The sequence below is a fragment of the Artibeus jamaicensis genome, unplaced genomic scaffold, assembly GCF_021234435.1.
Source record: "Artibeus jamaicensis isolate MK-2021 breed Jamaican fruit bat unplaced genomic scaffold, CSHL_Jam_final contig_327, whole genome shotgun sequence".
NCBI classification, from domain to species: Eukaryota; Metazoa; Chordata; class Mammalia; order Chiroptera; family Phyllostomidae; genus Artibeus; species Artibeus jamaicensis.
This window is the reverse complement of record NW_026521772.1, coordinates 3,841,097-3,853,782: the sequence shown is the minus strand read 5'-3', so window position 1 is coordinate 3,853,782 and position 12,686 is coordinate 3,841,097. Positions and strand designations below refer to the sequence as shown.

Genomic DNA, 12,686 nt, shown 5'->3' with positions numbered 1-12,686 from the left:
GTTGGGTTGAGAATCAAGAACTAAAATTTTGTTGGACAAACACATTTTTTCTGTGAAATTGGTTGAGAACCAAATTGTTCAACAACTGAGGTTTGACTGTATAAAATTATATAGTATATTAGAAAAGCTACAAAGATATAAAGAAAAACACAAATACCTAAAATGATATCACACAGACACAATCACTATCAATATTTTTTTCCTTCTCAATTTTTATTGTGTAGTCTTTCTTCTTATTGTCACTTGGCCTGTCATTGCTTATAAACTGTGACCTTTTAGGTCTGTGTCTTCATCTGAAAAATGAAGACAATCTCAGTATCTCGGAAGGTTGACGTGAAAGTGGGACCTGGGGGGGAGATGAGATTCCTAGGACTGTATCACTAGCTTTCACAAAAGCCTTCGGCCTCATGTTCTTTATATTTCTACGGATCTGTTACGAGATAATTCCCTAAAGCTCTCCCGGTGAGTCCTAAGAGAATCTAAGTAACTGATTTTTCACATCTCAGCAGGCTCTCACCATCTGAAGATTCAATACAACAATTTATTAAATTATCACTGTGCTAGGTGTTTCAGGGGACAAAAAATAGTCACTTTTGAGAGTATTACTTCTCTCAACCCACTTACAATGAACTATGAACTAGGAAAATGAGATAATTGCATAAACAGCTACAACCTAAGAACCAGTCAAGTATAAAAGTACAGAAGGGTGCCTCACATTAAGGTCCATATAAATTGGGAGGCTTCCTTCTAGAAGGGTCTTACAGGGTGGGGAGAACAGTGCAGAGGGGGATGCTAAAGAGGTCAATGAAGGTAGAAGGAATCTCGAAAACAAAGAAAAAAGTATAATTGGCCTAAGGCATTAGGAAAGTAGTTAAAGGGAAAACTGGAAAAGGTAGGCTGAAGTCATGCTACAGAATACCCTACATGCCAAACTCAGGAATTTTTCCTGGTTATGTAAACAATAACTGATACTGGAGATTTTGAGCTAGGGAGAGGCATTATCAGAATTTTAATCTGGCAGAAAATTCGATTTGGAGGGATGGGCAACCAGTTAGGAGACCACTGCAACTCTGGGAAAGAGTTTTAACTAGGGTGCTAAGGGAGTACAAATAGAAACAAAAGATAATACAAGGGCGGAATCCACAGAAATTAGGAAAGAATACAATGGAGAAGAAGGAACTGCTGATTCTACAAGGATGAATAACAGAAGACCAAGGAAACACTCAGAGACCTCACATTTTATGCAGAAAGCTAAAGTCCCTTAGATGTAAAGGCAGGTTTTTGCTGCCTTTCACTCAATTGCAAGAGTTTGGGAAACTGGGAAAGAAGTGGCAGGATGGTGAATACAAATGTGATTCATTCCTATGGGGAACGGCAAGCAACAGGGTCAGCGAACTATGGCCCATGGGTCAAATCTGGCCCGCTATCTGTCTTTGTACAGTCTCGTAACCTAAGAATGGCTTTGACACTTTTATTAAACAGTTGAGGGAAAAATAAAAAGGATAATGTTAGGTGACAACATAAAAATAACTAGAAATTCAAATGTCGGTTAACTAGCGAGACAGTTTCACTGAAACACAGTCACCCTCACTCATTTACATATTGTCCAGGTTTGCTTCAGCACCACAAGGGCAGAGTTGAGTAATTACATTTGGCCCCTGAAGCCTCATCTATGTATCGTGTGGCCTTTCAGAGAGAACATCTGTCACGTCTGGGCTTACAATGTCAAAATGATGGGCTCTGAATAGGAAAAGAACACCACTCAAGAAGATGAAAAAAAAAAGTTATTGCCTGAAGTTAAGTGACTAAATTGAGTTGACTTTACACTGAATGGGGTGAGGGAGATTATTTTAAAGTCCAGGTAAGCGTAGGGATGTCTAGAATTAGAGGGTAGAAGTTACAAGGTGAGGGAGAGTAAGAGCAGGAAGCAATCAGTGACTGACATGAGGAAAGCAACCAGGAGGGCCCCGGATTTCGACAATGCTTTACTCTCACATGTCCATATACCAAATACAATGAACGGGCAATAAATCAAGTGAACAAAAGCTTATAACATGGCCCTGATCAGTGTGGTTCAGTTGGCTGGAGCATCATCCCACAAAGTGAAGGGTCGCCAGTTTGATTCCCGGTCAAGGCACATGCCTGGGTGTGGGTTCAGTCCCTGGTTGGCGGGGCACGTACGGCAGGCAACCAATTAATGTTTCTCTCTCGCAAAGATGTTTCTCTCCCTCTCTTTCTCCCTCCTTCTCCCTCTCTCTAAAAATAAATAAATAAATATTTTTTAAAAATTATAAGGGCATAAATAAAGATGGAAATTGTCCCTCCTACCCCAAAAAAGCCATATTCAGGTAGGAGCAGATAGGACCAGAGAAGAGGCTGAGAACTCTGAACCAGAGATATACAGACAAATGGACAAAATGACACATAGATGATGGATAAAAATGAACACTAGATAGCCAATAAAAGCCTAAAGTGTAGGCTCTAATAACTTAGTTAAGCCAGCAGTAGTTATTAGTCAAATCAGAAAACTGTTTTTAGCAAAACACCCATTTATTCATTCAACAAACATGCACTGACCACATACATGTGCTCCACACGGCACAAAGAACACGATGTATGGAGCACATAGACTACATACATATGGTCCTGCCCCCATGGACCCTGCAGCCCAGGGTGGGGACAATGAAACAATCCCATGAGAAAGTCTATACTCACAGTTACAATCAATGAAAAACCGATAGTGTGATGAAGGGGTAATACGCCTGAAGGTATTAGGGCAGCCAGGGGAGATTTAGCTCAGCCTGGGGTTTGCAGGAAGAGGTCAGGGGCCTACTGACACCGAGTACTGGCAAACGTGCGAGGAAAGAACACACTGTCACACGCCCATGTGAATGCTGACCGAAACAACTTTTAGGGAGGACAGCCTAATCCATGTGTGAAAGCCATACAAGTTCACACTCCTTTCAGTGCTGTGACTGCATCTGGAAATTCATCCTGTGGAGTAATGGAAATATGTGCAAATTTGAGCAGGATTTTCATCATAAGGTTATTTTTAATAGCAAAAACTAGAAATTGCCTAAATGCCTCACCTAGGTCACAAGTAAAATAAACTCCAGCAGATCTACACTGCCATTAAAAATATGTTGCATTAACAATATTTGACAATGTGGGATTGGTCACAGTGCCAAAGTACAATTTAAAAATCAGGTCACAAACCTGGACCAGAATTATTTTAATTTTTTATTTTTCAGAAAAAGAAAATGTCAGATTTTCTAGGTGAAAAAAAGTATAGGTGGTTTTTTTAATGCTGTGCTTTTCTATATTTTAAATCTTCTGCAATCAAAAAAAACTTCTGTAATCAATCTGTGTTACTTTTGTGATAAGAAAAAGGTTTTAATAACAGACACACATCTAGGTGTTTTTTGGAAAGAAGATGCATGAAGCTAAAGACAGAAAGGAGCAGAAGTTACATCTTAGAGGCCTATACTACAGACTTCTGGCCATGCAGTAAAAACGGTAACAGATTTCTTATAAAGATCACAATACTGGCATAGACACACATGCAGAAGTAGTATTTGCTCATTTAACTAAAAGCTAGGCACTTATGGAGTCTGACTTGCCATACTGAAAATTTTATTGAACCACGGAAAACAGGTAGGGAATGGCTACTCTAAGTTGGCCAGAGAACACACCTCCGAGAACTGCACTAATGGCCCCGCTGAATCCCTGTTTCTGACAGTGACTGTTCAACACACCCAGCTGCTTGTCCAGAACACTCTTAGAAGACAGCGGAGCCAGGTCATTATGTGTAATACAAAAGCTTCTTTTCTTATACACAACACGAAGCAAAGCATCTAATTCATATAAAAACGGTAATTGTTTAATAAGCACAAATTAAAAGTCAGGTACAAACGAAGAGCAGGCCCTAATTTTTAATTCATTTAAGAGCAGATCTTTCATGGTTCCAGGTTTGCCTACTTAAAATCTCACACGGAATGTTACAGTCAAGTTTTCTAACATGTAAGGTGGGGGTAAGGTTGGAAGGGGTACAAGATGCTGCTATTAAGGCTCGAGGCCCTAGAAACGCCAGGTTCCCTGACCAAGCACTCCTGTGGGCGATGACCTACCAACGGGAAGCACAGTGACGCCAATGTCAGCTGTGCTCTGGGACTGTCAGCTGTGCCCTGGGACCAGCAGCTGTGCCCTGGGACTGCACACTAACGCAGGGAAGGCCGATGGGCTGGGCTGGACAGGGCATCTGAGGTGCATTCACTAGAAAATACGGCTCATCTATGTTCACCCACTCACATCTTCATTCCTCATCTAAACTTCCTCTCAAGAGGTCAAAATAAGGGGAAGTGAATAGTGTGTGGCTTAAAGAAAAGCCTATTCCTGTCTTGTGAAACAAGCTTTAAACTGTTGTAAGCCATTTGCTTTGAGAAACAAGGCCTGGCGATGGGCAAGGGCAGGATACTAATGACCGACCCTGACTGTTCCTCTTGCAAGTAAAAATGAAGAAACACTAATCCTCATTTTACAAAGAAGAAACTGATTTTTTCTCTTTCATGACAAATAATGCATGTTCACTGTGCAAAACACAAAACACAGATCAAAAATGTTGTCTCTATATGTACAATTTAAATGTAATATAGTTATATATTTATTCCTTTTCTATGCACATAAAAAAACATGTACTTGTGCCCTGGCCAGAAGGCTCAGTTGATAGGAACACCATCCCATATAGCAGAAGCTTGCAGGTTCGATTCCTGGTCAGGGCACCTGCCTAGGATATGGGCTTGATCCTGGTCAGGACGTGTAGGAGAGGCAACTGACCGAAGTTTCTCTCATATAGACCTTCTCCCTCTCTTTTCCTTTCCCTTCCCGTCTCTAAAATCAATAAACATATCCTCGGCTCATCACACACATACAGAGTTTTGAGGAAACACCTAGCAAACTGACAGGGCTACAATTTTGAAGAAATGGAAAATTGTACTTTTTGTAGCTTTATTTTTATTGTTCACACTATTCCAGATGTCCCCATTTTTTCCCCTGTGACCACCTCTACCCAGCCCTTGCTCCCCACCACCTTCACTCAGGTCAGGAAAGCTGCACTGTCTATAAACAGAGTTATGTAGGATCTGCTAATTATGTAGAGTCTGGCCTCCTAGGGAATTAAAATATACAGTTTAGGAATTAGAGCCCACTCCTTAGAATAGGATTTAAGTAGTTCCGATTTAAAAGCACTTCAAAACTGGAAGTAAATTTACAAGGGATTCTTAGAGCTGCAAAACACAGAGTGAAACTAAAAGAAAAACAAATATATAGAAGCGGTGTATCTACATTTCTCCGCTCCCCTCCTTGGAGCCGTGCCAGGAGGCAAGACCCCGGAGTTTGCATTCACTGCTGCCTGGCGCTGACCGACCATCAAAGGCAGCGTCTCCCCACTCGATTCTGCAGAGTTTAAAGTCCCTGAGCAGGAAATGTGCCCTTTCACTGTTTAATTTTTCTGGAATTTTTGGTGACTACACTAAATGTAGCAAATGGAAGTGCAAACTTTACATACTGAAAAAGACAAAGGACAATTATTTATAAACATTATTGTGGTGTGTTTGGAAAACCTATGAGAAAACTGTTAAACAAGTTCAAAGTTCAGTAAGGTGGCCAGTTTCAAAAGAGTATTTTAAGAAATCGATTTCTCTCCTCATAAGCCATAAGCAGTTAGAACGCCATTCTCAGTAACAACAAAAGTAGCCTACTATCCAACACTGAAGAGTACACTTACAAGAGATGTGCCAGACTCTAATAAAGTATACATCAGCACTGAACAGCATGATACTGAAGAAGGAGAAAGCTGCATGTTATTGAATAAATATATTTAATGTAATGTGTGAGGTCTTAAAATTTTTTTAAATTGAATTCTAAGAGCAATCTCATTGAGATTTTATAACTTACAAAAATAATTCTAAACTTCCAGGGAAAAAGCCTATTACAATAGGAGAATGCCTGATTGCAGACTAGTTAGGGGAGACGTGCCCTAACAAACATTAAGGTGAAGTTCAAAAGTATTAAAACAGAATGGACACAGAAATATTCACACATCCCCAAGTTTTAACCCAGCTAGATTGAAACTGGATCCATACCAGGCACCTTATACAAAAATTAACCTGAAATGGAGAAAAAAACCCTAAGGACTGAAAATTAAAAACTCCTAAAAGGAGACATAGGAGAGCACTTTGTGACTCTGGATTAAGTAAAAATCTAGTACAGTGATTTTCAACCTTCTATTTTTATCTCATGGCACACAAAAACTACTAAAATTCTACAGCATGCTGAAAATGTTTTATATTTTTTGCCAATCTGACAAAGAAAATAGGTATAATTTTGATTCGTTCACACCAGGCAGCTATTGTCGTGTTGGCTGTCATTTTTTTGAGTTTGACAATCTAAGGGGAAAGAGTCACTGATCTATTATGTCGGCAAGAGTCAGAATGAAAATGTGAATTAGATTTCATCAAAAGTAAAGACTTCTGCTCCGCATAAAAAAAACAGATTAAAGAAATGAAGAGACAAGTATAGGTCAGGAGACAATATTTCTCTGATAAAAGACTTGTGTCCAGAATGTATAAATAATTTTCCTAACTAAATACAAAGACAACTCAATTTTTTAAGAATGAACAAGCAAAAGATATGAATAGACACATCAGAGAGGACATACAAATGGAAAATATACATATGAAAAAATGTTCAACATTATTCATCATTGTAGAAATTTCAATTAAGAACATAATGAGATATCACTATACACCCAGTGAAAATGGCTAATATTTTAAAAACTGACATCATCAAATGTTAACAAAGATGTAACATAGTTCTAGGGAAAGTAAAATTGTACAGCCAATTTGGAAAACAGTTTGGCAATTTTGGATAAAGTTAAACATGCATTTAGTGTATGACCCAGTGATCCTACTCCTGGATATTTATGCAAAAGAAATGAAGCCTCTGTTCATACAAAGTGTGTACCAATGTTCCCAGCAGATTTATTCATAATGCCCCAAGCAAAAAAACAACCCAAGTGCCATCTTTTGGGGAATAGATAACAAACTGAAGTATATCAATACAGTGGAAGACACTCAACAAGAAAAAGGAACAAACTCCTGATATATGCTCTACGAATCTCAAAGGCATCATGCTAAGTTAAAGAAGCTAGACGCAAAAGGCTAGACATTATCTAATTCCATTTACACAAAACTCTTGGCAAGTGAAAATTACAGAAAGCAGTGGTTGCCGGTGGCTGCAGCTGGGGAAAGAGGTCGACTACAAAGCGGCATGAAGGAACCTTTTGGGGACAATGGAAGCATTCTGTTGACTTTTTTAAAAATTATTTTGATGGTTAGGAATGTGTGCTGATCTCGGGCATCGTGTGTTCACGCAGTTTGTTCGCGTGTGTATGCGCGCTCGAACATAGTGACAATTGCCTGTGTTACTAGGGAGAGACGTGAAACTGCTTGAAGAGTTATCTGAGAGGTAGGAGAGGAGGAAAATCCCAAAGAAGTTCTATTATTTTCATTACAACATTTAAATACTATGTACAAACAAAATCAGGTATAAACCCTTTATGCTGATGGCGTCTCTACAACTACTTTTTAAACTTACATAGTAAATATAAACAAAACTAAAAAATTATTTTGATGGTTATTCCATAAGTAGATACATCTGTGAAAACTCTAACTGTCCATTTAAAATGAGTAAATTTTATGTTAAAATGATGTGGGTAAACTATGTTACTAGAGCTAATTTTTTTATACTTGATCATAGCCAAAAGAACAAGAAGTGATTAAAGTTAATTTTGTTAAGTTATAGAAATAAGGCACTTTTAAGTCTTGAATTTAGTTTCCATGTGCTTACTCAGAGCTCAGCTTAAGTCATTTTGGCAAGTTGGCCAGGCCTTCGCTGGTTATATTGCAAAAGTCCTGCAGCATTATAGTCACAGAAAAATGCCAGGGCCGTAGTGCTCAGGGCCAGCCATTCAGGGGAAGATATTCACAAGGTCAGTTGCAAAAACTAGTATACTACCAGCCTGGCTGGTGTAGCTCAGTGGATTGAGCGCGGACCTGCGAACCAAACAACTGCAGTTCCATTCCCAGTCAGAGCACACGCCTGGGTCGCAGGCCAGTTCCCAGTAGGGGACGCACGAGAGGCAACCATACATTGATATTTCTCTCCCTCTCTCCTTCCCTCCTCCTCTAAAGATAAATAAATAAAATCTTTAAAAAAAAAAAAAAAAGTATACTTCTCTAACGTTGGTGAGAACGGAACTAGGAATACAGATTTGGGAATCACCTGCAGAAAATAGTAGAAACCATGGAGTAGAAACCACGGAATTGACAAAATTGTCCTCTTCTCACTGCCACCTCTCACTCCTTTCTAAGCCACAGAACCACAGGAAACGCGTAAATTAAATCTCCCATCAGTGAATGACCCGGATTTTAAAAGATCAGCTTTTCTTTCCATCAGGTAGTAACTACTGAATCTAAACACATTTTCGGTGTATTTTTATCTCCAAACTCTGACAGCTCAGCTCACCTGGTTTAATTTTTCAGCGTGATTCAGCCCTGACGTCTCCGCTGCATTGGACTCAGAAGTCTTTTTCACGTTCAGTACTTGCTTCACTGGTTCCATGTTTAAACTGGGTCGTGCAAAGCGTGCCCTTGCCACTGGGAAGCCTGGGGGGTTTGACCCTTCTGGTTTCATCCTGAAAGGCTGGGTAAAACTTTTACCTTCTGTGAACAAAAGCAGAGAAAAGCTGTCACTGGAAGCATCTAGTTTATTTTAGGTTAACTACAGAGGCTACTGTGAGCTTAGAAATGAAAATTAAGGAAAGTAAGCCAACATTTTCAATATTAAGTCAATACAATTTACATATGATGAAAGTGATTAGTCATCTATAGGAGAAAACCAAGAGATTGTAAGTGTGTTACTGAAAAAGCTAGGACTATCTGAAACTCCACTCTCTGAATATAATTACAGAGAGACCGGATTCAGTAAGTCAGAACCAAAAAAGCTGTATCTTCTTCAGGAGACCAAAAAGTTTCCAAGCAAGGAATCTGCTTAGAATTATGCTTCTCAAAGTTGGTATGTGTCAGGAGGGTGGAGGGGACAGGAGGAATGAACAGCTACAGAACAAGGGTATTATTCTAGAGTATAGATTTCTTCCTTCAGGACTGGTAGGACAAGAAATAGCACTGGAGAGGTAGTTTCTGTTGTACAGCACAAACGATGTAGCACTGGACCTCACCTCTTTAAGATCAAGCTAAAAAAAAAAATGACTTCCAACATATCCTGATGATACAAAGATAGGAACTTATAAGTTCCCAATACATGACCTTGTAAGTTTAATAGCAGGAGTTAGCCTCCCTAAGCTTGACTTGAACACCTCAAGAAAACTAATACAGTTGAGGGCTAGACTCTGAACACTCAGTGGCCCCCACAGCCTTTCCTGGCCGGAGCACGCGAACCCCCTGGCATATCCTCGTCCAATTACATTGCCCACCACTGTTTAAATACTGGTTTGTAAATGCATGGTATTCCCATGGTTCACCTATAGTAATCCAAATACAGGTTTTTGAGAAAAAGAAATACCACTTAAATAGGCATAGAATCGCCCCAAAAGTTGCATATACGGATTCTACATTGTCAAGGACCTAGAGAAACACTATACGGTACGGATGATCATACTGGTTTTCTGAGCCCTTGAGAAGGACAGTGATTGGAAGGATGGGTCAGCAGTATTAAGGGCTGGGCGTCTAATCCTGGCTTTACCACTTTTCCAACCAAGTGACTTTGGGAAAGTCATTTAGCTCTCCTGAGTTTTGGTACCCTTATCTATAAGATGGGGTTACTCATCCTACTTGTATATGGTGTGTCAAAGAGAACCCAAGGTAAAAATGCTGTATAATAACAAGGTGCTTATCATTTCAGTACATAGATTAATGCAGTGAGTGCTACCTACCACACAAAAGATCAGTGATGGCAAAGATCAGCTTTAAAACTTCACTTTCCACGTTTAGTCTTCTTTACATGGAACACACAGAACTAATGTTCATTTACAGTGCTCTGGAGAGAGCTGATCTTGTGTTCTTACAGTAGATACTATTTATTATGAGCTTACTAAATGCCAGACACATTACCGACCTCATCTCATTGCATTCTCAGTACAATTCCAAGAAGCCAGTATTATTATTTCCAGCTAGAGATGGTAAGTAAATTGCCTGGCATCACTCAGCCAGCACGTGGTACAGCCGATATTTAACTTCAACAAACTAGTGGAGCTTAGCCATGACATAACTCCATGTGTCACAAGGACTCCAGAATGGGCTCATCCACAATACAGTCACCAAGGCTAACGTGCTTACCTGCTGGCCACCCTCTCTGCTTTTCCTCGGACATGCTCTTCTTTAGCATCAGCAAGGAGCCCGCTCTGGTCTGCTCTACAGAAATGACATCTGAAGCGGCATTCAGCACTTCAAACATAGACCGGAAGCCATACTGCATGTACTGGAACGAGCGTCCAAATCGCTTGGCAAATGCCTTTTCAAAATCAGAAAGGAGAACAGGAGATAACGCCAGGAGGTCCTTCAACTCACTCTTCACAACAGCTGGCAGAATAGGGGGCACCCTTCCTCGGTAAGGTACTTGCCAATGGAAGCTTGGCCCCAAGCAAACACTGGCCCTTCCCTTCTGCATAGAGTTGCGAACTTTATGACTGCTCCTCTGTTTTGCAACTAAACTTGCTATTCCTCTGGTGGATTCATCTGGAATGGCTGAAGAGAAGTGAAAAAAGAGAGCATATGTAGGTGAAAACTTACTCCCTTCTTTATCCTTTCTACCTGCAGTTATAGAGACATTTTTGACTCTCCAAAGAGCTGTGTATCTAGGTACCATGAAAATATGAAGCCCTTGTTCTTTTTTTTTTTTTTTTTTTTTTTTTTGCATTTTGGACAACAGTCTATTAGCTCCTCTACCAGAGGACAAAGAAGTTAAATCCAAAATAACATCACAACTGCTAATTGACTCCCAAAAGACTTGACGCTCAAAAAGACGAACAACAAATTTCTTTAGGATTCTGTGTGGGTGTGCTTTGTGGAATTTAAAAACATGATTTTTATGATTAAAAGGTTGCATTGTTATGTTTCTCCCAAATTAAGGTGCAATGATCTGAAATCATATGCGAGATGCAGTTTTTGTAAATGCACATTTTTCTGAGGAAACGGGTCTTCATTTTGCTAAAGCTCTAACTTGACCTACAACCTCAAAGGTGCCTCCTCCCCCCTTTATTTTTTATTTTTTTAATTTAATTTATTTATTTTTAGAAGGGAAGGGAAGGAGAGAGGGAGAGAAATATCAATGTATGGTTGCTTCTCATGCATCCCCTGCTGGGAACTGGCCTGCAACCCAGGCATGTGCCCTGCAGGGAATCAAACCTCGATCTTTTGGTTCGCAGGCCCCTGCTAAATTCATTGGGCTACACCAGCCAGGGCTCGCCTCCTCCCGCCTTTAAAAAAATTTTTAATGCCCTGCCTAAGATGCAGGATAACTGCCAAAACCTTACTAAATGATGATTACTACAAAGTTTACCTTTCAGTATTACAGTTCCATCCCCACAAGGGCAGATACTGACAACATCAGGCATGTCCATCACCAACTCCATTGTGGACCGATACCCAAGGATCCGGAGCGGTAAATGGCTCCCGACCATCAAAAGGTACTCCTTTTCCAACTGCTGCGGGGTCAAACCATCTTTGGCGGAAATGAGAAGGGACCTTATTTCTTTCCTCAGGCATTCTTGTATGCGCTCTTGGTCAGACATTGCACCCTACGGGATTTAAGACAGGAACACGGCTCATAACGAGAAGCAAGCAAACCCAAGATGAACAGGGGAAAAAAAGAAAAACGTTTAAAACGACCAACAGTGAAACACAAACAACTGAGATTAGAGTTTTAAAAGCATTAAGACCGAAGCAACATCAAAGAACCCTCGGAAACGTGGGTTTCGCAAAGCTCCCACGCACACAAACTCTAAATCTCAACCTCAGCTGATAACCCACGTGTGTTTCAAAAAATCACCGCCACTGGCTATTGTGTGAGTCCACGTTCTGCAGCATTAGGTCGGGACCAGTTGGGGCCTTACTCGTCTACCTACTGTCACAATGGACTCTGGGAACCAGGACTGGGAACGGAGCAAACCCAGCGTGGCCTCCCCTCCAAGCAAAGACGCTCGCCACAGCACGCGGTCCCCAGCCCAAACACGCCCGCTTCCTCTTACCGGAGGCCTCCACGCTCGTCCGGTCCCCAGTCGCCCCGGGGAGGTGGCCCATTCCCCGCCCCCAACGTCTCTCCCCACCCCCTGCGAAGTGGGGAGTGGTCCTTCCACCTGCCCCGGGGACTGCGCACGACCTGGGCTGGCAAAGGCCAGCCGGAGCGGGGAGGAGGAGTACCCTTCTGCACCCGGCCCTGTGTGGCCACCCCTCACCTGTCCAGCCCCGACGCCGGCGCTGCCGTTGCGACCCGGGAAAGTCAGAGGAGTTGTGCTAGGAAGAGCGACTTTGGAAGAGCGCGGAGGGGGCGGCCAGCGCGCCTGCGCACCGCGCCCCGGCGCTATTTTCCAGCCCGAGGGCGCGCGGCCTGCA

The 12,686-nt window shown here is 41.3% G+C and overlaps 1 protein-coding gene across 2 annotated transcripts in view; it reads right to left on the bottom strand.

Moving 5' to 3' along the window:
• TDRD5 (tudor domain containing 5) overlaps nucleotides 1–12,686 on the bottom strand; it is a 38,777-nt gene extending 26,091 nt beyond the window's left edge. For both annotated transcript variants that reach the window (XM_037145523.2, XM_053663719.1), the window contains exons 1-4: nucleotides 12,530–12,686; nucleotides 11,635–11,872; nucleotides 10,413–10,820; nucleotides 8,584–8,780 (exon numbers count right to left, since the gene is read on the bottom strand). In XM_037145523.2, coding sequence (XP_037001418.2) covers nucleotides 8,584–8,780; nucleotides 10,413–10,820; nucleotides 11,635–11,866 — 837 coding nt within the window. In that variant the 5' untranslated portion in view covers nucleotides 11,867–11,872; nucleotides 12,530–12,686. The remainder of the gene's footprint in view (nucleotides 1–8,583; nucleotides 8,781–10,412; nucleotides 10,821–11,634; nucleotides 11,873–12,529) is intronic.